Source organism: Penicillium cosmopolitanum (assembly GCF_028827165.1).
Source record: "Penicillium cosmopolitanum strain IBT 29677 chromosome Unknown utg000009l:1.0-9042332.0:1.0-9050551.0, whole genome shotgun sequence".
NCBI classification, from domain to species: Eukaryota; Fungi; Ascomycota; class Eurotiomycetes; order Eurotiales; family Aspergillaceae; genus Penicillium; species Penicillium cosmopolitanum.
In genome coordinates, this window is record NW_026622679.1 from 670,886 (window position 1) to 697,515 (window position 26,630).

The following is a 26,630-nucleotide window of genomic DNA, read 5'->3' on the forward strand; positions in this document are numbered from 1 at the left end:
TCCAACCCTTGGCATATGTACAAAGTTCTCACAGTGCAGCACAGATAAGTCTGGCGGGATCTAGAGTCAAATTTTCAGTGGCAGCCGCATGCGGAAACCCCTCGCGTAGGAACCAATTAGATCGAGACCCGCTTATAACAGGAAACTCCATAACACTAGTACTAGTCTGTTCTTGCGTTTAACAAAATGCGAGCTAGTGTGGAGCCGAGATTCCCGTGGATGCTCTGTTTTTGTAATATTAGGATGTCTGATATGTTTATTAAGCAGTTGCTATGGCTTACAGAAAGATATCGTCTTAATTGAGGTCGAAGCCAGTATTGTGTGTTTCATAGCTTTATGAGCTTTTTGTGCAGAGAAGATAGGAATGGACCTAGCTGGCTAAATCAAGTGCAGATACTTAGTCAGTCCAGTAAGTAACTAACTAACTAGTTAATGTAATGGGGATTCCCGCTCTCAACATCGGTATCCTGTAGTCATGTGCTGGAGGCCTTAGCAACAAGGCCACCGTTTTGTTTCGTGAGATTAAGTAGCGTTCGTTCGATACTATCAAAAACAACATGCATGTTCCCCTTTATGAAAATGTTCTACTGAGGCTGCTGAGGTTGCGGTATCGATATACTGCGTATGAAAGGTTCTGTTATTGCTCGTTCAATCATCTCTCTATAGCGTCACGCTTTGCTCATCTCGTTCCTGCACTCTGCGAGTGTGGTGGTTTTGTCTCTTCGCGATCGACCCGTCTGCTTGACAGACTGCCAGCGAGCATTCCCATCTTACATATGGCGTCCCCGGGAAGGCTCGATTAACAAAAGGGTGGCTGAAAGCAAGAGCAATATCATTGTGAGAAGTGGGTACTGCGTTTGACCCTGAGAGAATACGACGGTATTCGAACATATCACAAAGGGTGAAGAGCGGCTTGATCCTAGGTAGGATCAGCCTATCAAATGTTCGAAATGTCAGCCGAAAGGCCTATCGAAATGCCGCTATCTGCGGAATATGTGCAGTTTTTACGATCAACGCTCGCTGATTGGCACACGGGAGATGCCATAACACTGGAAGGCATTTTACGAATGACACCGGGTCAATTGCATAAGATAGCGATTCAGAGATGTCCTGGCATTGGCTATGTCTGGCATTCAGCGCTGTCTAATATTCTGTTGTCATTTGCGCTACGTTATTTATTGGAAAAAGGATCACTGTCGGAACGGAATCAATCGCCAACGGCTGCGTCGTTATTATTATTACCATTGAGTACAGAGTCCCCTGTTCCCCGTTCTGTATCCCCTTCTTTGTCTACATCTTCATCTACTTCTGTTTCTACTTCGGAATCGTTTTGTCAGGCTGATTCATTCTCTGATACTACATCTGTTTGTTCTTCTTGTTCCTCGGCACCTCGTTTTCCTGCAGGAAAACGATCTCTCGAAACCATGGCTATCAATGACGGTGGAAATGACAGTGAACTTCCTGGCGATATGGCTGCACCCATTACCGCCGCGGAACAATTCACTCAGTTTCGCGAACCGCTTCCTGAAGCTTCTGGATCGACTATTGGTGAACCCTCTCGTCCTGCTAGTCCTGTAATTCAGGAAGCTACTGCAAGACCACCTCCGCCCCCTCCGCCGACAATACCTTCGCGGGATCCTGTACCACCAACTCATTACTATGCTGTTCCGCCGCCTCGACCAATATATCAAATGATATACAGCGCGATGCCAGCCCCAGGATCCCAGGGGGCCCCTGCTTTCAATGAAACCAATGCATCTGATTTCCTGAGAAAGCTAGAGGATACCTGTCGTCGCAGTGGTATTGTCCGTCATAAGGAAATTATGGATCTCCTCCCCAATACTGCGAAAGACCGCCGCGTGTCTGGGTTGAAGGTCATTATGCCTGGAAAACGAGGAATTGGCGCATGTTTCGTGAGGCCTTCTTGGACAATTACCATGACTGGGATGATGAGCAGTTGAGGTATACCAAGGAATATCTCGACCAGCTTGTTGCCATTGAACGTTCGACAAATGATGAGATTCGTCATTATCTGAGCGAGTTTCATGAAGTATCCACGGAAATATCGTTGCTGGGTCTTCTGAGTGATATTGACCGAGCAAGCACGCTTATCAAGGGTCTTCCAATAAAATGGCAGAAAAGGATTCATAAGCGACATGCAGAGAGGTCTCGTTCTCGCCGTGATCAGATCTCCTACCAGACGGCCTATGAACAGGTGCAAGCAACCCTGCGCGTTGAGGCTGAAGTTCAGCGAAAGACCGAGATAAAAGAACCTGCAAGGAAATCGTCTCCTTCTCCCCATGTATCTTCGTCACTGCAGCAGCAGTCTGTTTCTTCTGTTCCTCTCGTACCTGCTATCCCGGTTGTTCTACCCAAGGATCGACAAGCTGATGACTCTACCTCGCGAGCAATTGACGATGTAGCCCGGAAACTGGAAGCTCTTGCGCTGAAACTGGATGCCAGGTCTGATCGCCGGAATAACCCTTTTTATGAACAAAACCGAGGTATACCGTCGAATGGCATGGGGGTCGGTCCTCCTAGGGAATGCTGGACATGTGGAGGTCCACACAACAGCACCCCCGATCAATGTGATTCTATCCGGGACTTCGAGGCAAAGGGAATGATCCACCGGAATGAGATAACTGGTCGAACGACTCTAGGAACCAAGGTAAATCCGGGCCCGGAACTGAGACTGCGAATAGGGGTTCTGAGGAAAGACTTGATTCCTGAACAATATGCTGCATGGGCAAACCAAAACCTACAGCAATCTGCAAGCAATCATGTCCAATCGATACCCTCTGCTCCAGTACAGTTCCTAGGCGCGTCTCTCAATGGTATCTCTGGTCATGACTATTATTCTGCTCCGGTTCGATATGTTGCTGCGTCCCTTCTTGGATCTGAGCCTGCATGGGAAAAACTGTCAGAGGATGAGGAAGAATATGGAGAGGAATATTGGACAGGTCCAGTTAATGCTATCGGAGGACAGGTCCAGGATGGTCGTGTGAGAAAGGGAAAACAGCGCGCGTCTGAATACGCGCGTACCAGGAATGCTCAGCAAGGCCGTTTTCAACCGCGTATTGAGGAGGCTAATGAGGATGAACCAATGCTTGTACCAGATGACACCCAGGGAACTTCTCAGGAACAAACGCTGCAAGGTTTTCCGGCAGGAAACCCATCTCCGAATGACATTCCGCGTCGGGTCAGAGGACCGCAGGATCCTGCTGTGGCTGAGAAAAGGTCCATGATTACCGACCTGATACTGCGGAAGGTTTGGGAAACTAGCGTTACGATCTCTATTGGTGAACTCCTTGGCGCTGCTCCTCGTATTCGAGCTGGTGTCGGAAAAGATATCAGCACAGATGCTATAAGTCAGAAGCTTACCGAGGTCATCAACCAAGTGCCCATTAATGCTACTGCTGCAGATCTATCTCAATGCGTCGATGCCCAGGTTCAGGAATTGCAGAAGAGAGCTCGTTCCCATTTTATGTCGTCAGGTCCTAATTATGATGCTTCAGTTCCTCCGGTTGTTAGTTCTTCAGTCAATTTCCAAACTGCGCAGGTTATCGAGGCCCCTATAAAGTCACACCAGGAATATACGCGAGGGTTTATGTATGCAACGGCGGTTGTCGGCGACCAGATTATCAAGGCATTGATCGATACAGGAAGTGCGGTCAACATTATCCATCGAAAGGTGGTTAAGCGTATGAGCGCGTTGCCCGAGATGAGACTCAAGCCTCATCTTCAGCTCACCCCAGTGGACGGAGGTCGTGGAATCAGTGTTGCAGCATGTCTTGAACACTTGCCTATCACCATTAGCGGCGTTACGGTCAATTCCCATACTATGGTGACGGATAATACCACGAATGAGTTGCTTCTTGGCAGATTGTGGGCAAGCAACGCAGGGTTGCGGACTGAGGAAATGACAGATGGCCGAGTCATGTGCACCATTTTTAATGAAGGCCGTAAGCGATACACTTCATTCATTGCTTATCGTCCCAGTGATGGCGGATCTATCTTCGAGAATCAACTGTGGCCCCAGGACTCCGCTTCTTTAAACGACGAGCAGGGTATGTAGGCGTGTTGTCATCCCCTGTTCCGGTGTTGTTTACTGAGGTCTCAATCCTCTGCCCTGAATCACCGCCTTCCGAATCGATTATATCTCTTTCTTCTTCCTCTTGCTGTCAGCTGCGTTCTCAGAAAACAAAAATTCTACAGCCAAAAACAGTCGAAAACGACAAAACCATACAAAAACATGTTAATCATATTGAGTTCTTCGCGGCACCGCCAGTCAGGGGTTTTCCTGCAGGAAAACCATCTCCCAGTTACGCGCGGCAATTACATGCCGTTCAAGACCAACTGGTCGCCCAGGAATATCGTACTGGGTTCTCTCTCGAGAGCATGACCGACACTCGACCGTTATGGAAGAGTCGTCCTGAATATCCGTCTTACTATCGAGCACCGGTCAATACGCTCTATAAAAGGAAGGCTGACAAAGTTCGTCCGGTAAATTCATCGGAATCAGATGGGACGATCCCCGTCGGCCACCCTGATTGGCAGCACGAATGCCTCAAAAAGTACCATACTCAGTATCGCGCACCTGACATTCGAACTGAATTCGACCATTTGCTCAAGCCTCGTATTTCCGTGATTGCGAGAGGTGCTCGTCTTACCCAGAACGAGAGATAACACTGCTAGTAGGAAAGGATCTACTGCCACGTGAGAGAGCACTTTTTCGAGAACTTCTTTTCAAAAGAGAGGGAGTGCTAGCCTGGGAATGGGAACATGTTCAGAGGATACACAACGAAGTAATGCCTCCGCAACGCATTAAAACCGTCTCCCATGAAGCGTGGCAGCACCCCGGTTTTAAGATCCCCCATGCACTGAACGCTATAGTCATCGAAATGCTGCGTGATCGGCTACGCAAGGGCGTGCTCGAACCCTGTGATGGACCGTATCGGAACCCGTGGTTCCTTGTCGGCAAGAAGCAAACTGGCAAATATCGAATGGTCAACGCAGCAATGATGATCAACAAAGTGACAAAAAGAGATGCCAACATGCCTCCAATAGCAGATGAGTTTGCCGAAGAGTTTGCAGGAATGGCGATGGCTTCGTTAGTCGACCTCTTCTCCGGATATGATCAAATCGAACTGCATAAGGATGATCGGGATCTAACGGCTATTCAAACTCCCCTCGGTCTGCTTCGCCAGACCACCATTCTCCAAGGTGCATCGAATTCAGTCGCCCAGTTTCAACGAGTGATCTCGGTCATTCTGCATAGTATTTTCGGCACAAAGGCGCGTTCATTTCTTGACGATGTTGCCGTTAAGGGTCCGCGAACAACATACAATGACGAGTTTGTAGAAGAAGGGATTCGCCGATATGTCCTAGAGCACGTTCAGAATCTCGATGAAGCGCTATATCTTTTGGAATTAGCCGGAGCGGTCATCTCAGCCGAAAAGTCCCAGTTTATGATGAAAGGAATTGAAGTTGTCGGCTGGGTGTGTGACATTAATGGCCGACGACCCGACGAAGCGAAGGTTGCAAAGGTTACACAGTGGCCTACGCCTCGGTCGAAGGATGAACTGCGTTCATTTGTCGGCCTTGCTGTCTACTTTCGTATCCTGATTGAGAAATTCCAGGTCATCATGAAGCCTCTCTATGAGATACTGCGAAAGAATGCCCATTTTATGTGGAACGAAGTCCACCAGGTGGCGTTTACCGAGATAAAGTCACGCCTTTCAGAGTTCCCCTCAGTCCTGCCTATAGATTACGACTTTAATCCGTTTCTCATGATCGTTGCTGCAGATGCTTCTATAAAAGGATGGGGTGGCGTGCTCATGCAGGCTCGGAACGGTGTCCGCAATCCTGCACGATACGAGTCAGGGGTTTGGTCACAGGCTGAATCGAAATATGACGCAGGAAAGCTAGAATGCCGTGCTGTTTTGATGGCTTTTAAGAAATTTCGCCATTGGCTATATGGGGTACACTTCGTCTTGGAGACTGATGCTAATACCTTGGTGGCTCAATTGAATCGCACTGCAACCGACCTCCCTGGTGCTCTTGTTACCCGCTGGATTGCATGGATTCAGCTTTTTGATTTTGATGTCAAGCACGTTCCTGGCACTGGCAATGGCGCTGCAGATGCCCTATCCCGCCGTCCACCAACTGAGGAAGATCTACATGAGAGAGACCAAGAACAGGATATTGATGACTTTGTTGATACGGAGGTCCTATATCTCCGAGCCAGTTGTTGTCCTGTCTCTGCTAATGTTGAAATTCCCGGTGATCCTGTTATCGATGTGCTGCATGAAGGATACTCTTCTGAATCGGAGCAAATTGCAAGATACCTGACAACCCTCCGAAGACCTGGCCGCATGAGCCTGTCTGAATTCTATTCGTTCAAAAGAAAATGCATGAAGTTCGTCGTTCAAGAGCGTCATTTGTTCCGACGTGTCAAAGGTAATGCCGAATTGCTCCGCAGGGTTCTAGACAAAAAAGAAGACCAACAAGCTGCGTTGAAAAGCACCCATGATGATCTTGGCCATAAAGGACGAGAAGCTACGTATGCCTTGATCAAACATCGCTACTGGTGGTCTCGCGCGTACGAAGATGTGTCAAAATATGTTAAGACATGCTCATTATGCCAGGCCAGAGCTCCGAATCGTCTGCATGAACCTGCTATTGTTACGCAACCGCTGTTGCTTTTCGATAAATGGTATATTGACACAACTCGAATGCCTCCAGAAGACGGTGAACGTGTCGTTATTCAAGCGAGAGACTCTGTCAGCGGATGGCCAGAGGCGAGAGTATTGCATTCTGCGAAAACAGAGAGCGTCGTCCAATTCATCAAGGAAGATATCATCAGTCGTCATGGGATTCCTCGGGAAATAGTAATTGACATGGGACCTGAAAACCGTGGAGGATTAACAGCCTTCTTGGAACGCGAGCAAATATCAAGAGTCAAGATCTCCGCGTACCATCCCGGTTCCAATGGCCCTGTGGAACGTGCGATGCGAACTATGAAAGATGCTCTCTCAAAGATGACAGAAGGCTACCCTATAGACAACGTTACTCGGCAAATCAAGCGACCATGGAGGCCCCATTTCTATTCTGTCCTGATGGCGGATCGTTTTACGGTTAATGCCACCACTGGAATGAGCCCGTTCTTCTTTCTGTATGGGAAGGATCCTATTATACCCATTGAATTACAGATGTCTACCTGGAGCATGCTGCCATGGCATGAGGTCCGAGACCGAAAGGATTTACTAGCAATGAGAGCGCGGCAATTCGAAAAGCGGGACCAGGATATTGAAGAAGCAATCCTGCGTATGCGCCGTCTGAAAGAAGCAAATGCGCACTTCTTCGACGAACATCATCTGCTTCGGAATGACCGATTTGCACAGGGTGATCTTGTTCTCCTGCACAACACCATTCGCAGCATGGACTATCATTCAAGGACAAAACTACAATTCCGTTGGTTGGGGCCTTATCGGATTCATACGGTCAAAAGCGGTTCATATTTGCTGAGTGAACTCGATGGTACGGTTTTATACGATCTGACCCATCAGCCGGAGTCATTCAATGGCGATCGATTGAAGAAGTTCTATTCTCGGAAGGATCTAAATGATCAGGAAGAGGCTTCATCCTTACCGCAGCGTAACCCAAATGGACGTCCGAGAGGTCAACGAGGCCGAGGTAGTGGCCAAGGTCGACAGCAACATGAAGGATGGATTGAGACACCACGTGAGCGAGCACCACGACGACGGGGAAGGCCTTCGTTGAGAAGAACGAGGGGTCGCAGGTCCTAATCGGGGCATCGTTTTCCGGCAGGAAATTGATGCCTTAGAGCCTTAGAGCCTTGGGGCCTTGCGGCCTTGCGGCCTGATTTGGCCGTTTGTCTCGACCCGATTAGGAAGCCACGCTCTACATGATATAACTTCCTTTCTTCCCTCTCTTTCACTTTCAATTTCTTCAACCCCCCTCTCTTTCGCAACTCACCTTCATCATTTCTTCATCCATTTCATCGTTTTCGAACGCGTTTTGATGCTCGCCCGATACCACCGAACCATTTACGAACCACGGAGGACTCGCTGCAGCTTTGCAACTATTCGGCACTGCGTGACTCGACCAGGGACGGTCGAGTCGGGAGGAGGGGAAAGGACCTGGTTCTTTGTTCCCGAAGCTCTTTGAAACCTGCGATTCTTTGTTTCTTTCAGACCCCGCTTACTATTTCCTCTTCTAATATGCCTCGAAACCTACGTCTTTGATACGTCTTACCTGTGCTTCGAAGCCATTCGCCGGATACGATTCCTTTGACCGATCCGATTACCAACCTCTCCTTTCACCGTTACCTCCGAGACCTATTCGAATCACCTCCTTTGTTGCACGAACCGCATAAAGATACGCCGTGATGTCTGATTTCGAGATGGCGGAAAGCCAAAACACCTTTACTCCAGTGAACCGTGCTGTAATACGACGAGCCAGGATGGATGAACCAATTCCTACAGGCATGATTATCAAAGGCAAAAAGATCCACACGATTGAGCAAATGCTTGAGGCCCTGGAAGAGAGTGACGCTGCAGAAAAATATGACATTGCACTGTTTTGCTATGGGAAATTGAATGCTGCACATGACTTGCTCGGTGACGGCATCTGCAGGCTGTTTGACTATGTTAGCTCCGCAGAGTTATGGAAGGGTCATCATGAAGACCAAGAGGAATTCCAGCTTCGATGGGAAAAAGCAGTCCAGCTACAAAAGCGAAGAGCAAAGGATGCGAGAACAATCGAAGGCATTCGACAGCGAGCGCTTGTGAGATGGGACAACCAAGACCCCGCAGGCAGGAATACCACCGAGTTCTTCCAATGGGTCAAGAATCGAGCGTTTGCGGAGAAAGTTAGTAAGCTCCTGAACACAGATATGTCCTACGAGGATGTCAAGCTATCTATCAACAACCATGTCATCAAGAGATGTACCTTTGGAAAAGGAAGTGGAGCCCAGAAAACCAAGCACCTGGAACCCAGTGACCTGCTCAAGACCTGCCAGTGCCGTATCCTGACGCCGATTCTCCAAGAACACCTAGATCGTGCGGGTCTCCAGATAGACCAGGATGGATTCGTTTGTCCAAAAGGCGAAGGATTTGATCTTCCAAGGATCGAACCAAGAGCATATACCCTGCCTCCGTCTCCCGAGAAGAGTGTTTTCCTACCGGAAGATGATGCTGCTGCTGCTGCTGCTCCCCCTGATGAATTGGAAGACCAGGATATGGAGGAAGAAGAGAGCGTGGAATCTAGCCAGGATTCGGAACGCGACGAGGAAATGCAGGATGCCCCGCCGACACAGCAGGAAGTATTGAACAATGCCGTTGTCGAAGAAAGCGACGAAGAAACAGTTGCCCTCGCGGATGCACATGCGAAGTGTGGATGTTTACTGCGCCCTGCTACCCTGATACGAGCCCTCAAAGAAAAAGATTTCTCGAAGCGGAAAAATGGACTGGTCGCATTGCGAGCCATTGGAAGAAGATTAGCGAGGTCCGGAGATATCACTGTCAATACTCTTTGCAGTAAGCACGCAAAGGCACTAGTGGAAGCTATACAAATGACTAGTGCGTCCAAGAATCACCAGCAATTGGTGAACCGGGTTGCCCTATCATATCGACACATTGGGAACTGGGACCGATTTATGAAGGACCATCCTCGATGGTTTAGTTTCCGGCAGGAAAACGATCTCGGTTTCCATCGTTTCAAGCCGCAGCACTACGCCCCTCTTGTTTCTGACTTCGCCGCTGCTACAGAATGGCTGTCGGTTGATACCCTGATTGACCGGATCTACGCTGGAAAGGCCCCTGATATTCGCCCGGCAAAGGATATGCATAATGATGGCAGCACTATACTGCCAGGTCTCTTTTCATGGCTCGGAGAAGACCTCGACGGAGAACATCCTGAGGGACTATGGCCGTTGATTCACCAGGAGTTCCGAATGTACCATTACCACCTGAGCAAGTCGACAACAGAGATTGGATGGCTTCGTGGGATGTGGTATTCAAACATCCAGCAACTAATTCGGCAAGACCTCTCCTACTACATGTCATACGTCTTTTTCCGACCCGATCATGCATGGCGCCTGATTTCCTACCCCTATTACACCAAGAGCACTCAGATTGGTGAAAATACTAAGTTTCGGCACTTGGATATCAACATCCAAGATTATCTCGACACAGGACGGGGCGGCAGTATCTTGCAAGGATCTGTATCCTTCACCCAGGAAGATAAACGGAATTGTACCACGATATTGAAAGGGATGCATAAGACAGAGCGGTTAGCTGATTGGTGGAAGAACATTCAGTCCCGCGGGCCCGTTCCCGATGGCCTCATTTCTGGCATTGAACCCCATATGTGGACGAGAGATGACGAGGAGAAGTACGGCATCCAATGGACCCAAGAGGTTTGTGGTATCGGTGACGTACGTCTTTCTCTCCCATTCCTGCCTCATGGATCGACAGGACCGGCTACCGCAGTACGCAGAACAGGACTTGCGTGGTATACTGCCATTCAGGACGACCACGAAACTCTCGACTGTGCCGAAGCCAATACATGGGAGGAGCTTGCCGAGGCGCACCGCGCACAAATGCCGGCTACTAAGACACCATCTGGCTATCCTTCATCGCGGTATGGCACTATTCCATTTCCTTTCGCGGCCGGAGTTCAATTTCGAACAGCACGACACGATATTCCGAACTGCCTGGTAGGACGACAGAGATGGGACAGCCCCTCGGTTTGTATGGAATTGGACGACCTTTTTGGCAAGGATCCGGAAGTTGCAAAAAGAATAGTTCGTGACTGGCAAGAGGAAGCCTGGTATGAATACCTGCGTTGCTTCGAACTCACCAAGCGCTTGGAAAAGAAGGAATATGGCAAGCACTCCTTCTTCTCCCGCATTGAAAAAGGCATGCTCGTGGACGATCCTGAACTAGGTCTCTTGCCTGATGGTCCCACTTCCGTCGATGCTGAACTTCAAACGCTGTCGAACATGCAGCAACCTACCCCCGAAGCGGAGGTTGGCCTTCCTCATAGCGGCTAGGTGCCTATTAATGGATGAAGCATGACATGACTGTCGGAAGCGTTGTCTAACGAAATGTTGACGTTCTTTTCTTTGTTTTCTTTGTTTTCTTTGTTTTGACTAGGGGACAGTCAAATTTTCAGGGAGGGTGGTATGTAATGGGGATTCCCGCTCTCAACATCGGTATCCTGTAGTCATGTGCTGGAGGCCTTAGCAACAAGGCCACCGTTTTGTTTCGTGAGATTAAGTAGCGTTCGTTCGATACTATCAAAAACAACATGCATGTTCCCCTTTATGAAAATGTTCTACTGAGGCTGCTGAGGTTGCGGTATCGATATACTGCGTATGAAAGGTTCTGTTATTGCTCGTTCAATCATCTCTCTATAGCGTCACGCTTTGCTCATCTCGTTCCTGCACTCTGCGAGTGTGGTGGTTTTGTCTCTTCGCGATCGACCCGTCTGCTTGACAGACTGCCAGCGAGCATTCCCATCTTACACTAGTTATATTCTAGTCTAAAAAGTTCTCTTCTATAGAACAAACTAGAGAGTTCTAGACTAAGAACTCTTTATAATTATATAGTTATTTAAATAATAGTAATAATATCTTAAAGATTTCTAGTTCTAAGTTAAGGTTCTTTTAGATTATAATAACCTATAAATCTTTATAGAATAGAAAAGAATTAACAGAAGATAAGCTTAATAGTATATTTATCTTATATTATTTAACTTTATTATCTATTATTAATCTAGTAAGATAAACCCTACTAATAGCTTATCTAGAACTCTAGATATTAAAAAGATCTTCTTAGCTAAAGAGATCTTAAGTCTAGTCTAGAATTAAATTAAGACTAAAGAGACTATTACTATTTAATAGTTAACTATAGTTATAAAGTTACCTAAAGAGGATAGTAACGTAGGATTAACTACTAATCTTTTCTCTAAGGACTAAGTACTAGAGTAAGGCTATACTTATATTAGTATTATTATATATTTAAATCTAAATAGATATATAAGTAATATAGATAAATCTAGTATAGATTGGATGATTCTGTCTGAGCCTACTCGAACCTATGCCTCTTGTAGTCCTGAATGGGGCTTTATCTCGAGGGATCAGCGCTGTTAGTCTTCCGTGTAAGTCTCTAGGGTTCACCTCGATAGGTCAGGCTGATCCTGCAGGAACGAGCCCGGTGCTAATCTCATGAATATCCTGCATGAAGTGAAAAAATCGGATTTACTCGTAGGTCAAGAGGAAAGTGAAAGGTCAATCGCTTGCTGCCCGGGGCCGCTCGCCCACGCGGCTCACGGCCCCTGCATGAGATAGACGAGGGCCGTGTGTAGCGACAGACAACATGGAGCAAAGAAAAAATAACTTCGGGTATAGGCTGTTGAGCCGAGCTACTCACGGCATGTTCAGAATGTCCTGACGAATGTTTGTGGTCCTTGCTCATGATATCCCATCTTGTGATAATAGTCTCCACTGCAGAATGAATAGATTATCAACAGTTGCTCTGTATCGCTGTTTGAGGTCAAACTATATCGTTTTCATCAATTCAGCATATTCTACAATCGATGCAGAATCGATCAAAGCAAAGTGTGTTGGATTTAGAGAAAAATCCTTGGCGGAGCCTTGTAAACTCTTGATCATTCTTGAGACCTCAATCTAAACCAATTAGGGTTGCTTTGACCCTGCAGATCATTGTCGCCCCAGCCCCAGCCCCATCTGGCCCCTCAATGGTCCCTGCGTCCCCCCACGCGGCCCATTAGCGAAGCCCTGGAACTTGAAGCTCACGCCGCGTGAGCTTGAAGGGACTGCAAACTCCAAATTTCTCCGTCTTTTTGGGGTTACGTCATATCAACCTTGCCACCTGCCCATTCGAAGACCAAAAGGGAGGTTTTTTTCGCTACACTTTCTATCCCCACTCTTTTTTTTTTCTACCTCTTCTCTTTCTCTCCCTATTCCTCCTTGGTATGTTGGATCAATTAAGTCCCAAGCTCCAAAGATTTGAGGGAGCCAGTGACCGCGCCTATGAATCTTATCAAGAGTATTTAGAAGTTTGCCGGCAGGGGGATGTTGCTCAAGTCCAACAGCTCCTTGCTCAACAAACTCAACGTGGCCAAGAATGGGTGTCCTCTGGCATTGAGCAAAATCCACGTCAGCAACAACGGAAAACATGGTGGTTGGTTCGTGGCCTTGAGGAAGCCGTGAAGAATGAGAATATTCTCGTGATGGAATATTTGCATTCAGAAGGGGCGTTGATAAGATATCATACGGTGGAAGCAGCCAAATCAAGAGGTTCTTGGGAATTCCTATTAAACCATGGCTTAGATGTGAATAACCCTATGCCAGAGGCGAAGGTGCCGCTCTTGTGAGTCTACGTATTGTTTTTATCGTTGAAATCATTACGAAACTAAACTTTTGGTTTTATGCTAGGCACGTTGTGAGTTGTAATGATCCTGAACTCTTAACTTGGTTCCTCTCGCTTGGTGCGGATCCGAATTATGGCCCAAACGAAAGTCGTTTATTACGCGAAGAGGGTGCAATCCAACCATATTCGCAGCCCGAAAAAGACTCAGGGGCTGCATTAGAGATGGCTGCTTGGGAGTGCGACATAGAAATTTTTGAGCTTTTGCTTGAACATGGTGCTAAGCTAGAGAACAGCCTTGCGCTACACCGAGCTATGATGAGAAATTCCGATGATCGAATTGCCTTTGCAGAGCGCATCCTAAGCCATGGAGCTGACATAAATCGTTTCGGGCATCTTTCTCCCGTGCCACTGCGGGGTGGAACTGCTCTTGCGGTTGCAGCCAGGCTTGGTACGCTAGATGAGATACGCTGGCTATTGGAACATGGAGTGGACCAATATATCGGCGATAGCCAAGGTTTAACAGCATCTCACTATGCTTACTCCACGGTCGGGTCGCCTGTACGCTTTCAACGGATTCTAGATTTGTTAAATGAATTCAAAAGGCCTCAGTAGTTAGTTATGATGGGCTCGGACGACTCGTTGAAGCTAAACCCGGCGACAGCCAAAATAGTCCTAGCAATAGGTTCGGTTACACATGTTTTCTCCTATTTGTCTAAGCCACAGTCGCATCTTCGATTCCCTGTCTTTCCGATTCTCTCAAATTTCAATTACTGACTATGCAAGTGTGCCAGGGCCAGTTAGTAGTAATCGTTATGTATCTTGTAAGTTTTCACGCCAAAATAGATCAATTTCGTATAACCATAGAATAAAGCTCAGGCATATCATTTGGTGAAGACAGTTTACTGTAAAGAATATTATCATCTTTGCGTCGGAGATTTAGTTGGATATTAAAAGGAGTCATGTATAGAAATTCATCTCATCTGTACCGCAACCGAGTAAACTAGCATTCTTGAACTCCCCGTAAATTTCGAGCGCACAAATTTCAGAGGGGTAGAGAATGAACAGAAGCACTTGTTAAATTGGCAGATATCGACCCATTTACGATATTTCTTCACTCGATATGAAGCTGTCCACTAGCAAATTTTTTTGGTTTCAAGTTGAGACGGGCAAGTCTAGTGCGTTCCTTCATAGACCAGTCCTTATCAGCACATATTGGGAAGCCATGGCGAATTGATCTTCTATTATGATGTACATTACTTATGGGTCTTATCCAGCATCTACTAATAATATATGTTTATGTTTGGTGGTTTCAATTGTTCCAACCCTTTGGCAGTATGAATCTGCGATCCATAATTTATGCTACCCTGATCAAGCACTAGTTTGTTATAACGTCTTGTAATAGTCAACACTATCAATTATTTGGGCACTGTATATCTTGGTTCTGTATTTATATTTTACAGCAATGGCGTTAATGGGGGCGTGGGGCGTGAGTGGATCACAGATTCATTGCTGCCAAGGGGGTTACTGCAACTTGTCGATCTACAGAGTAATGGCAAAGGGGCCGAGAATCTATTGTTACAGCGTATGTCCACTCGAAAAAAGCGAGCCCCTTCGCCCCAGTCACCCCCGACAGCTTGAATTGTCTTCAAGTTCTATTAGTAGAATCGAACTCCAGGTCTGTAAGTAGAAAAAGAGACAGTAGCACTGCCAGAGCCAGTCGGAGCGAGTGCCCTCTAGATCGAATATTGTGATGTAAAGTAATATCTTGCTATGAACTCGTATAATCAGCCTATATGGTTCATGTGATCAGGAAGACGGTCATTCCTTCAACACATAAGCCAGGTTTTCTGATGAGGTGGTCGCAGACGACGTGGAGCATGATAGGGGCGATGCGTGACAGAGTTCCTTTCCTGTCGTACACTAATATGTTACCATATACAAATCATTTTTCTGGGCTAGTACGTGCATTATCGGGTTTCCTATTTCGAGTTTATTTATTTTATTGTTCCTTGTTATTCTTTTTACATTTCCACCATGGAAACTCAGAGCTACTCTAGGTGATGGTGGAAACATGTGAATCTGTGCATAGCTTAATAGATACTGTTGGCGTTATGATTCATAGCCATTAGTTAATACAGCATTCATAGCTGATATGGTTCTTCTGAATAACCTTCTCCTTAATATATATCATACCCATGATTCCCATAACTGTGGACTATTGACCTTGCAAACGCCGGAGAGATAGTCAAGGTCAAAGGAAAGCACCCAGTGTTGATTATGGAAACGGCTGGTAAGGATTTGGGGAATTAGAAGATTTGTCTTGATTATGAGCCCTATAGGCTGGATCAGCCCCTGTTAGGGATACACTTTAGTAAGGAGAATTAAAAACTTTCTCCTGACCAAAGGCGCTACACTCGTAAAACAGCAACCTGACCTCTGCCGATAAAGACCCAGAACTGCAATCGGCCATGCACTAGAGACCCAGTGTGGTGACCACTCTCTTGACACGGCATTGCAGGCGATGCTGGAGGACCAGAAGCGTCAAGTCCACATTCTATGCCCGCGTCTGCAAGACAAACGGCGGAAAGGAATACGCCGGGATTTTAGTCGGAACCTGGAAGTGATTGACATTGAAAGACAGAGCTGGCCGTTGGGGCTGTCGGTAATGAGCCTCCGCGTGCATGACCCCGACTGTACACGTCGCAAATAATGGTCTAAGTCGGACAATTTGCACTATTTGTGGCCTCCCATTCTGTCCAATATTGTAGGAGTTCTTACTTGTTTTTCTATGGTAATACGCCGTATCTCCTTTGTCTTTTGTTACTGTGGGCGTGGCGTTAGGATGGTTCTGGTTCCCGATGGAGGAAACGCCTACATAGCCACGGCGCTCACTAGCCAGGCTGCATTAGGTTAATAGAATCTTGAATTGAATTGAACTGAATTGAATATCTACAGGTGGTTATACTTTCTTGCCCTCTAGAATTTCTTACAGGAGCTTTCGTAACATAGCCATGATTTACGCATTTGCGGCCATCAACGCGTAAATCTGCTGCGCAGCCTTGGGAATCTTTCCCTTCTCCCCACTCTCCTCGATATCCATCATCTCCTTGACGAAATTGTAAATAGTAGAACACAGGTAATCGACCTCTGTTTCAGTATTTGTAGCGTGGATCATGACTCTCAGGCGAGCCTTACCCTTGGGAACCTGGGGATAGTCGATGGGAACAACGGCGATCTTGGCCAGTTGTAGGTGAAAGAATAGCCACCAGTTGTACTTTTGCCGGGTCCAGATTGGAATGATGTGCGTCACGAAATCGTTCTCCTCTGATTCATCGATGATGGGAATGGAAAGAAGACCCATATCGGTCGCTTCATCCCAAAGTGGGTGGGAGTTCATGCTCTTGAAGAAGTATCTTACCAGATGCTGTACGTTATCTTGGGCCTAGAAGATCGGTGAGTATGATATGCAAAGGTTCGAGTCAATAATCGATTGCATACCTTCTGGGTGGCACCAGTTCGCATCAAGTTATAAGCCGATCGAACAACAGCAACTGAAGGGAAGGAGGGAGCTGTGGTGTTAACCAGAGAACCAGCAAAATTCAGCATCGTGTTTCGGACAGTGGCGCTTCCAAGAACCACCGCTTTTGAAATTGTCAGTTATGTCGCCCAGCATGAAGTTACGTGAAGGGGTTGTTCTCACATCCAGTGCAAGCCAGAGCCTTTCCACATGTGTTGAGACGAATAGCAATGTCCTTTTCAAGACCAAGGTGCTTAACAAGACCAACACCCTTGGGACCAACAATCCCAGTTGCGTGAGCCTCATCCGCAATGAAGGCGAAGTTTTTCTTAGGGCAAATCTCCCTAGCAATCTCGAGCATCTCCACAAGAGGACAAACATCGCCATCCATGCTGTACACCGACTCGATGGAAACAAGAATAGAGCGTGAACCATCCTGTATCATGGGCTGAGAGTCCATAGTGGAAATCATAGCCTCACGGAAGGCATCGAGGTCGTTGTGACGGAAAGAAACTTTAGTCGTAGCCAACGACGAGGCCATACCGGTGTGTGTGCTGAAGTGAACCAGCTCATCATAAACAATGGCATCTCCGGGGCGAGGAATGGAAGTGTAGATGGCAACATTTCCATTTGATCCCGAGTTGAACATGAGAGCGGTCTCTGCACCGAGGAAATCGGCTATCTCCTGCTCCACTTCTTCGATGTAGTCGTAGTTGCCGCCCATAACACGCGATCCACCCGAGTGCAGCGCAAAGTCGGGGTATTTGGCCAACTCGGAGAGGAACTCGGCTCGCAATTCTCCCGTGCGCCCCAGGGACAGAAGGTCGTTGGAGCACAAGTCGATGGCGCCGCCATCCTTCCAAGTGTTTTGTCCACGGGTGAGCATGGACTGGGTGGATCGTCGAACATCCAGAGCCTCCTCAAGGTTCCTGTAGAATACAGGAGCATCCTTCATCTGGGGAGCCACTAGCTTCTGGCTCTTCATCCAGGAGGCCATCTCCGAGACAATTTTGTCAGTGGCTGCCATAACGAGGTAGGTGAATTCTTGGACTATGATGCGACCGAGGGAACGAAATCAGAACCCCTTTGTAGTTCGACAAATATGAGTTTCTTCATTTTCCATCCCATCTCAATCCCATTTATGGCCAAATTGAGAAGTGTCAACACATCGATTGTGGCCCCCATCGGCGCTCCGGCCCGAGAGACGGCGGGTTGCCAACGCGGGCTCTCGACGGGTTCCGCTCGGCGTTGGTAAGCCGGGGCGACGGCTGCCTGCCGAGCCGATCCCGAGGAGCCTCACTCTTCAAGAACATATGCACGTTGTTGGGCCTGCCATGATTTACTTCAAAGTCAAGTGCAGATCCCACTGCCACGAGGCAGGTCATTTACATTTTCGACCTACATACACGAAAACGGCTCGTCATGACTATCAACAACAACGCATTCGAAGGCCACGGAGTGCCCGTGGCTTCGACAAATGGGTTCACCAACGGGCATTCCAACGACGATGTCGCCGATGTGCCCGTTGATCGTGTGTCTACAAACGGAGTATCTGCCAACGTCAACGGTACAAATGGTGTTTCGGGCACTGAAACACATACTAATGGCCAAATCCCTATCGCCATCTGCGGTATGGCCTGTCGTCTCCCAGGAGGCTTGACTACACCCGAGGAACTCTGGGATTTCCTCCTTACAAAGAAAGACGGTCGATGCCGTGTCCCTGAATCACGGTACAACATCGACTCATATTACTCGGACACAAAGAAGCCTGGAACTGTATCGACGGAGTATGGATACTTCCTCGATGAGGACGTCGACCTTGGCGCCTTGGACATGTCCTTCTTCACGATGACACGATCAGAGGTAGAGCGAGCTGACCCTCAGCAGCGGCTCATGCTGGAAGTCGCACGTGAGGCATTTGAAGACGCCGGTGTGACGAACTGGAGAGGCAAGACTATCGGTACTTATATCGGTAACTTTGGAGAAGACTGGCTGGAGATGCTTGGAAAGGAGAGTCAGCCATGGGGTATCCATCGTATTTCCGGTGCTGGCGATTTCGTTGTCGCCAACCGGCTTTCCTATGAATTTGATTTACAAGGGCCAAGGTACGTTCATCCACCAGAGCTAAAACCGCGATTTACTGACATTTCGAACAGTATGACGATCCGCACAGCTTGCTCTTCTGCCCTGGTTGCTTTAAATGAGGCATGTGCTGCTATCAGCCGAGGTGACTGTGGGTCAGCCTTGGTCGGTGGTGTGAACCTGATTCTTGCACCAGGAATGTCCATGGCCATGCAAGAACAAGGCGTTTTGTCGAGTGATGGCTCTTGCAAGACATTCTCTGCCGACGCCAATGGGTACGCCCGCGGAGAGGCGGCTACCGCAGTCTACGTCAAGCCGCTCGCAGATGCCATTAGGGATGGCAACCCCGTTCGAGCTGTCGTGAGATCCACATCCCATAACGTGGATGGAAAAACCCCAACGCTATCACAGCCCAGCACACAAGCGCAAGAAGCTTTGATGCGGAGAGCGTACGAACTGGGTGGCATCACTGATTTTGGCGAGACCGCCATGGTTGAATGTCACGGAACCGGAACCCCGACTGGAGACCCAATTGAGACACAGGCTGTGGCCCGCGTCTTCGGAGAGAAGGGCGTTTACATCGGATCAGTCAAACCTAATCTCGGCCACACAGAGGCAGCTTCCGGTCTTGTGTCCCTTTTGAAGATGGTCAAAGCACTCGAACATCGCACCATTCCACCGAACATCAAATTCACCACTCCAAACCCTAGCATTCCATTCGAAGAGGCTAAGCTCACGGTTCCAACTGAGCCCATCTCTTGGCCTAAAAGCAAGCTGGAACGTGTTAGCGTCAACTCCTTTGGCATTGGTGGTGCTAATGCCCACGTTGTTCTCGAGTCTGCGGCTACGTACAATGTTCCGGATGCGATTTACGAAACGCCAGAGGAACCCCAGCTCCTGCTCTTCACAGCCAATTCGGCCAAGTCCATCACGAGACTAGTTGACAATTATAAGGAGTGGATTGAGAAGAATCCCGACAAGGTCGGCGATTTGGCCTACACTCTGGCAAGGAGACGGGAGCATTTGCCGCACCGAGCCTATGCCATTGTCACCAACGGGGTGATCGAGACCGTGTCTCAGCCCGTAAACTCCAAGTCTACCAAATCACCCAACGTTGTAATGATCTTCACTGGCCAGGGCGCCCAGTGGCCCCCAGATGGGACGTGAACTGCTGCGATCGAACAAGACTTTCAAAGCAAGCATCCGAGCCCTCGATGCACACCTGCAGACCATTGCCGGTGAGAAACCTCAATACACGATTGAAGCGGAACTCAAGAAGCCAGCTAAGAAGAGCCGTATCACCATGGCCGAATTCTCTCAGCCATTGTGCACTGCTATCCAGATTGCTTTAGTCGATACCCTCGCAGCCACTGGAGTTATCCCCACCGCCGTCGTGGGTCATTCCAGTGGCGAAATTGCTGCAGCATATGCTTCCGGCGCTCTCACTGCGAAGGAGGCCATCACTGCTGCTCACCACCGTGGAGCCGTCACTACCAAGCAGGAAAAGCCAGGAGCAATGGCTGCAATCGGAATGGGTTGGAGTGGGACTGAGCAGTATCTTGTCCCAAATGTCTCCATTGCTTGCGATAACTCCCCCAAGAGCGTTACTATCTCGGGTGATGTTGATGCTGTAAAATCTGTCATCGCTAGTATCAAGGAGAAGCAGCCTCAAATTCTCGCCAGGCAGCTCCAGGTTGACAAAGCTTACCACTCATACCACATGAAGGAGATTGGAAGTGACTACCAAGCCTTGATTGGCGAGGAAGTTGTTGGAAGAGCACCATCAAAGCTCTTCTTTTCCAGTGTGACTGGAAATATCTTGGGTGCCGAGGACAATATCGGATCCAAGTACTGGCAGGACAATTTGGAATCACCTGTTCGATTTCGCGAGGCTGTCACTGCCATTCTGGAGCATGAGGTTGGAGAAAACGCTATCTTCCTTGAGGTTGGACCCCACGGAGCTCTCGCGGGACCATTGAGACAAATCTTTTCTCAAGCTGGCTTTCCTGCTCCCTATGTCTCCACCATGGTGCGTAATCAGGACTGCACCGCCTCTTTCCTGTCTGGTATCGGAGGACTTCACTCACTCAACGTCGACATTGATCTTGAGGCCCTCTTCCCAACCGGTGCCTGTTTGCCGGACCTCCCCCGCTACCCTTGGAATCATGAAGGCAGCTATTGGTATGAATCTCGCCTCAGCAAAGAATGGCGCAACCGCAAAGCTCCTCACCATGACCTTCTCGGTGCGAGGGTGGCTGAGAGCAGTGACACTGAGCCTGCCTGGCGGAACCTTCTCCACATTACAAACGCGCCGTGGCTTCGTGATCACAAGGTGGGAGAAAACATCGTCTTCCCATTCTGTGGTTATATTGCTCTTGCAGGCGAGGCCATCAGACAGTTGACCAATGTGGATGAGGGGTTCAATATCCGCAACATCATCGTCAGCACAGCTCTAGTGCTCAGCGAAGGGAATCCGACGGAGATTATGGCTAACTTCCGACCGCATCGTCTGACGAACTCCTTAAACAGCCCATGGTGGGAGTTCTCCATCTCAGCCTACAACGGGCGGAACTGGACCAAGCACTGCTCCGGAGAGGTGTCTGCCCTGTCATCCACTCCTGAGGATGCTCCAGAGCCCGAGTCCTTGCCTCGAAAGCTTAATGTCAGAAAGTGGTATGAGAAGATGATTAAGGGTGGATTGAACCTTGGGCAGTCTTTCCAGACCTTGGAGACTATTGCCACTTCAACTTCTGAACAGCAGGCTTTTGGAAACATCGCCAACGGAAAACAAGGCGACGAGGCCAACTATTTTATTCACCCCACCGCGCTTGACGGCATACTTCAGATTCTGGGCGCGGCCGCCGTCAACGGCTACGCTCGCAAGACCAAGACCTGGCTCCCGACTAGCATCGACAAAGTGACCATTCATCGATTCTCCTCGGACATGGTAATCAGCTCATCCGCTAAGCTCTCAAGCAACTTCTCCGTGGTTGGGGATAGCCGCTGCATAGCCGAGGGCAAGATTGTTGTCGAAGCCACCGGAATCCGCATGTCTCTTGCTGATGGCGCCGGCTCAGCCAATTCGAATGACGACCATGCTGCCTCACGATGCGAATGGAGGCCTGACATCGACTTCTTGGATGTGAATGATCTTTTTCATATCCAATCAGGGCATACAGAGCACCTTCGCCTCCTTGAAGAGCTCGGAGAAATCTGCTTATTGCTGTCCCAGCGTCATTTCACTGAAAGCGCGAGTGATTCGATTTTGCCCCATCTGCAAAAGTACATTGCTTGGATTAAAGCTCAATCAACATCGACAGTGACCAAACTGCCATCAACCTGGACAGGTCCTGACACTCAGGCTATTTCAGCCCGGATTGAAGGTATCAAGGCCCAGCTTGCTGATACTTCTGCCGCCCCAGTCGCCAATGCCATCCACCAGATATTCAATAAAATTGATGATCTCCTCGCTGGTGAAACTTTGGAGAGTGTTCTGCAAGAAGGTGAAGTCGCCCAAGTCTATGGGTTCTTGGGACAGCTCGACCGGCGTGAGTTCATCCGGGCGTTGGGCCACTCCAAGCCCAACCTCCGTATTCTGGAAGTTGGAACCGGAAAGGGCATTTCCTCTCATCGCGATATCATCGCTGAGTTGACCCACGCAAATGGAGAAGTCCTCTGCTCCAACTACACGTTGACCACCCCTGGATACGTCGTCTCTGAAACCCAAGAGAAGCTATTCCCCAACATGAAGTTTGCCAGTTTGGACATCAGCCGTGATCCTTTTGACCAAGGATTCGAGGAAGTCGGCTTCGATCTCATCATCGCTTCCAATGTTCTTTACGAAACGAAGAATGTCCAGGAAAGCTTGGCCAATATGAAAAAGCTCTTGAGTCCTGAAGGTCGCCTCCTTCTGCAAGAGCTGTGCCCGTCATCCAAGTGGGTGAACTATGTGCTCGGTCTGCTTCCCGCGACTTGGGGTGCTACGGATGAGCGCACCGACATCCCTTACCTGACCGAGAGTGAGTGGAAAACAAAAATTATTGCCGCTGGATTCGGCAACGTGGAGGCTCTCACCGTCGGTGCAGAAGAGCCTCACCAATTTACCACAACCATAATCGCGAGACAGATTATTGAGAAGCCCCTCAACAAGATCACTGTTCTTGTCGAACAGGAAGGCCCTGCTGTCATCAAGATTCTGAGCCTGCTCGAGAAGCAAGGCTATGAAGTGAGCAAGTGCAAGTTGGGTGATGACGCGCCCGTTGGGCAGGACGTGATTTCACTCTTGGACATCGAGAACCCATTCTTCCACGATATGGATGAGGACCAATTCCTGTCATTTAAGACTTTCCTTCTTAGTCTCCAGGAGCGCGATGCCGGAATGCTCTGGGTCACCCATCTTATTGACATCGGCTGCCGTGATCCTCGCTATGCTCAGGTTCTTGGCTTCGCCAGAACAGTTCGCACAGAGCAGCTGGCCGACTTGGCCACCTGCCAGGTTGACTGTTTGGACAACCTTAGGTCTGTTGAGCATCTCATTAAAGTGCTTGGAAAGTTTCAGACACGACAGGGCGATGAGGAACTCAACCCCGACTATGAATGGGCTATCTTCAACGAGCGCATTCAGGTTTCTCGATTCCATCCTTTCGTTTTGACAGATAATCTATTGGTCTCAGAGGAGTCAAACGAGATGGCTACTCTGAATGTCCGCACTCCTGGCCGTGTTAACAGTCTGCACTACCAGCGTCATGCACGAGAGGATCTTGACAAGCACGAAGTCGAAGTCGAAGTATACACTGCCGGTCTGAACTTCCGCGTAAGTCTATGCAATAAAGGTCTAAACTTCAAGATATGATTTTGACAAAATATGTTTAGGATATTCTGGTCGCTCTCGGGATTGTTGAGCTTCCTGTCCGTCTGTTCGGTATCGAGGCCGCTGGCGTTGTTACGCGCGTGGGAGCAGACGTCAGCCCTGACAATCTCCAAGTTGGTGATCGAGTCGTTTGCTTCTGCAGAAAGGATGCTTTCTCGACATACACCACTACCCTGGCTGATGTCTGTGTTCGCATTCCCGACAGCCTCACCTTCAACCAGGCAGGAACGATGCTTATCCCTTATTTCACCGCAATTCACTCGATGATCAACGTTGGACGCGTTACCAAGGGCCAAGTAAGCTACATAAACATTCTACTCATGATTGAAAATTGACTGACAACTTCACTCTCCCTAGTCTGTCATGATCCACAGTGCCTGCGGTGGTGTCGGCCTGGCAGCTATCCAGGTGGCCCAGATGCTGGAGGCAGAGCTGTATGTAACCGTTGGTAATGAGGAGAAGGTGAAATATCTGATGGACAACTATAACATCCCGAGAAACCGCATCTTCAACTCCCGCGACAAGTCCTTCGTTGATGGTGTGATGCGGGAAACCGGAGGCCGTGGCATGGACTTCATCCTGAACTCACTTTCCGGTGAGCTTCTGCACGCTTCCTGGAACTGCGTTGCCGAGTTTGGAACACTGCTTGAGATTGGAAAGCGAGATCTGATCGGTTCCAGTAAGCTCGACATGAAGCCTTTCTTGGCTAACCGCAACTACTGCTGTGTGGACATCGACGGTTTGTGGAAGAGAATCCACATCGCCAGGGCCCTCATCTTCACCATTTTAGACTTCTATAACAAGGGACACATCTCTCCACTGCCAACGAAAATCTTCACTGCAGCCCAGACCCAGGACGCGTTCCGCTTCATGGAGAAGGGCCTTCACATTGGCCGCGTCGGTGTGGCGATCAAGGAGGCCGCAGAAGAGGCCGACAGTGCTTTCCAAACTACGAAGAGGGCTCTGGCGGTATCATTCCCTGGATCCGCCTCGTACCTCATGGTCGGTGGTCTTGGAGGTATTGGTCGGGCTGTCTCCACGTGGATGGTTGACCACGGCGCCTGCGAAATCATCTACATGTCCCGCAGTGCTGGCCTTACCAACAAGGATGATGCCTTCGTTCACGAACTCCAGAGCATGGGCTGCTCTGTGAAACTTGTTAGTGGAGACGCCACAAAGTTCGAGGACGTCAACAAAGCCATTGCCAGCGCTACATACCCCCTCAAGGGTATTGTGCAGATGTCCATGGTCGTCTCCAACGAAAACTACACCAAGATGAGTTTCTCCGAGTGGACCGCATCGGTGGCACCAAAGGTCCAGGGGACTTGGAATCTGCACAATGCATCTGTGGCCGCAGGATTGGACCTCGACTTTTTCTTGATGTTCAGTTCTGTCTCCGGAATCGTCGGACAGGCAGGTCAAGCAAATTATGCCAGTGGAAACAGTTTCCTTGATTCTTTCGCCCAATATCGCAATGACCTCGGCCTAGCAGCTTCGGTGGTTGACATGGGTGCTGTTGAGGACGTTGGCTGGATTTCAGAGCACCAGGGTATGATGGGCAAAATGTCCCGCAGCGGTTTCAAGCCCGTGTTGGAGCAGGAGGTCATTGATGCCATGGCAATCTCTATGTTGGTTCACAACAAGCCCAGTCAAGCTGCCGAGAAAGCACTTGCTACCGCTTCCAAGAACAACTCCTATTTCATCCATAAAAATACCTTCCTCGTTGGACTGGCTCTGCTTATTCCCCTGCACGACCCTAGCAACTACGTGATCTGGAAGAAAGACCGTCGCATGGCCTCTTACCACAACAACTCCGTGGTTGGCGCAACTGCCGGTTCTACCGATATTCTCAAGTCTTACTTGACCAAAACCCAGGCTGACCCGTCGATTTTGAAGTCCACTGAGGCATCGAAGCTCTTTGCTGTTGAGATCGGCAAGAAGCTTTTGGATCTGCTGCTCAAGCCTCAGGATGATCTCAACACTAGCTTGCCGCTGCTCGACCTTGGACTTGACTCTTTGGTTGCTCTTGAGCTACGTGCTTGGATTAAGCAGGTATTTTCATTTGATCTTCCTATGTTGGAGATGATGAGTATTGGATCTCTTGATATCCTCGGTCAACATGTGGCCAATGAGGTCTTCAGGATTGCGACAGAGAACAACTAGAGCTAGATGATCTGTCTTTCTGATTACTTTGGGGGGGGGGGGGATTGTACCTTTCGTGTCATATACTTACTACTACACGAATTGCTTTTGACCCGATACTTGAGGAAGAAAACTGCATTGGCAGGAAACTTGGATCCCTTGCTAAATGTAATCCATGAGTTGTCACCGAGACACCAATAACAATATAATTAAAGTAGAGAGCACCGGGAGTCATACACCCTGAGGGAATACCAAGGTTATCTAAATTATCCACTAACAGCAGTACATCATCTTGGGAATGACTAGAGCTTTATATTTAGAGCGAAGTCTGTCTCGTTACCGGCATCTGCCCTATGTAGAGGCCAACGCTTGGTATTTTCTTGACTGAGTGGCTGGTGCATATGCCTCATGGACACTTAACCACATAGGACTGGGTAGCTATAATGCCAAGAGTCTACAGTCTTGAGCCCCAACATCACCATCCAATTCCTGTACAGCTTTACCTGATGCAAGATTCAAGATCTCCCAGATGGTACGAGCTGAAATGAATGGAAACAAAGTGGGCTCTCTGACATTCGCGACCGGGATCCGACTACAA

General features: G+C 48.7%; 6 protein-coding genes across 6 annotated transcripts; 5 read left to right on the forward strand and 1 right to left on the reverse strand.

The window, feature by feature from the left end:
* Positions 1-1,424: 1,424 nt before the first annotated feature.
* Positions 1,425-4,686, forward strand: N7509_008321 (retropepsin-like aspartic protease; the record flags this gene model as incomplete). Its single annotated transcript, XM_056632958.1, has 3 exons — positions 1,425-1,913; positions 1,958-4,067; positions 4,226-4,686. The coding sequence occupies 3 exons, from the start codon at positions 1,425-1,427 to the stop codon at positions 4,684-4,686; spliced, it is 3,060 nt and encodes a 1,019-aa protein (XP_056483578.1).
* Positions 4,687-4,808: 122 nt separating this feature from the next.
* N7509_008322 (reverse transcriptase family protein) lies at positions 4,809-7,808 on the forward strand (the record flags this gene model as incomplete). The annotated part of the gene is made up of 1 exon (XM_056632959.1): positions 4,809-7,808. The coding sequence occupies one exon, from the start codon at positions 4,809-4,811 to the stop codon at positions 7,806-7,808; it is 3,000 nt and encodes a 999-aa protein (XP_056483579.1).
* A 602-nt stretch (positions 7,809-8,410) lies between these two features.
* Positions 8,411-11,077, forward strand: N7509_008323 (uncharacterized protein; the record flags this gene model as incomplete). Its single annotated transcript, XM_056632960.1, has 2 exons — positions 8,411-9,798; positions 10,825-11,077. The coding sequence occupies 2 exons, from the start codon at positions 8,411-8,413 to the stop codon at positions 11,075-11,077; spliced, it is 1,641 nt and encodes a 546-aa protein (XP_056483580.1).
* Positions 11,078-13,023: 1,946 nt separating this feature from the next.
* N7509_008324 (ankyrin repeat domain-containing protein) lies at positions 13,024-14,033 on the forward strand (the record flags this gene model as incomplete). The annotated part of the gene is made up of 2 exons (XM_056632961.1): positions 13,024-13,421; positions 13,487-14,033. 2 exons carry the CDS (start codon positions 13,024-13,026, stop codon positions 14,031-14,033), a joined length of 945 nt encoding a protein of 314 aa, XP_056483581.1.
* A 2,404-nt stretch (positions 14,034-16,437) lies between these two features.
* Positions 16,438-17,965, reverse strand: N7509_008325 (aminoacyl transferase sphA; the record flags this gene model as incomplete). Its single annotated transcript, XM_056632962.1, has 3 exons — positions 16,438-16,863; positions 16,920-17,062; positions 17,122-17,965. The coding sequence occupies 3 exons, from the start codon at positions 17,963-17,965 to the stop codon at positions 16,438-16,440; spliced, it is 1,413 nt and encodes a 470-aa protein (XP_056483582.1).
* A 395-nt stretch (positions 17,966-18,360) lies between these two features.
* Positions 18,361-26,053, forward strand: N7509_008326 (reducing polyketide synthase sphB; the record flags this gene model as incomplete). The annotated part of the gene is made up of 5 exons (XM_056632963.1): positions 18,361-19,043; positions 19,095-20,136; positions 20,207-23,833; positions 23,893-24,186; positions 24,248-26,053. 5 exons carry the CDS (start codon positions 18,361-18,363, stop codon positions 26,051-26,053), a joined length of 7,452 nt encoding a protein of 2,483 aa, XP_056483583.1.
* Positions 26,054-26,630: the final 577 nt, after the last annotated feature.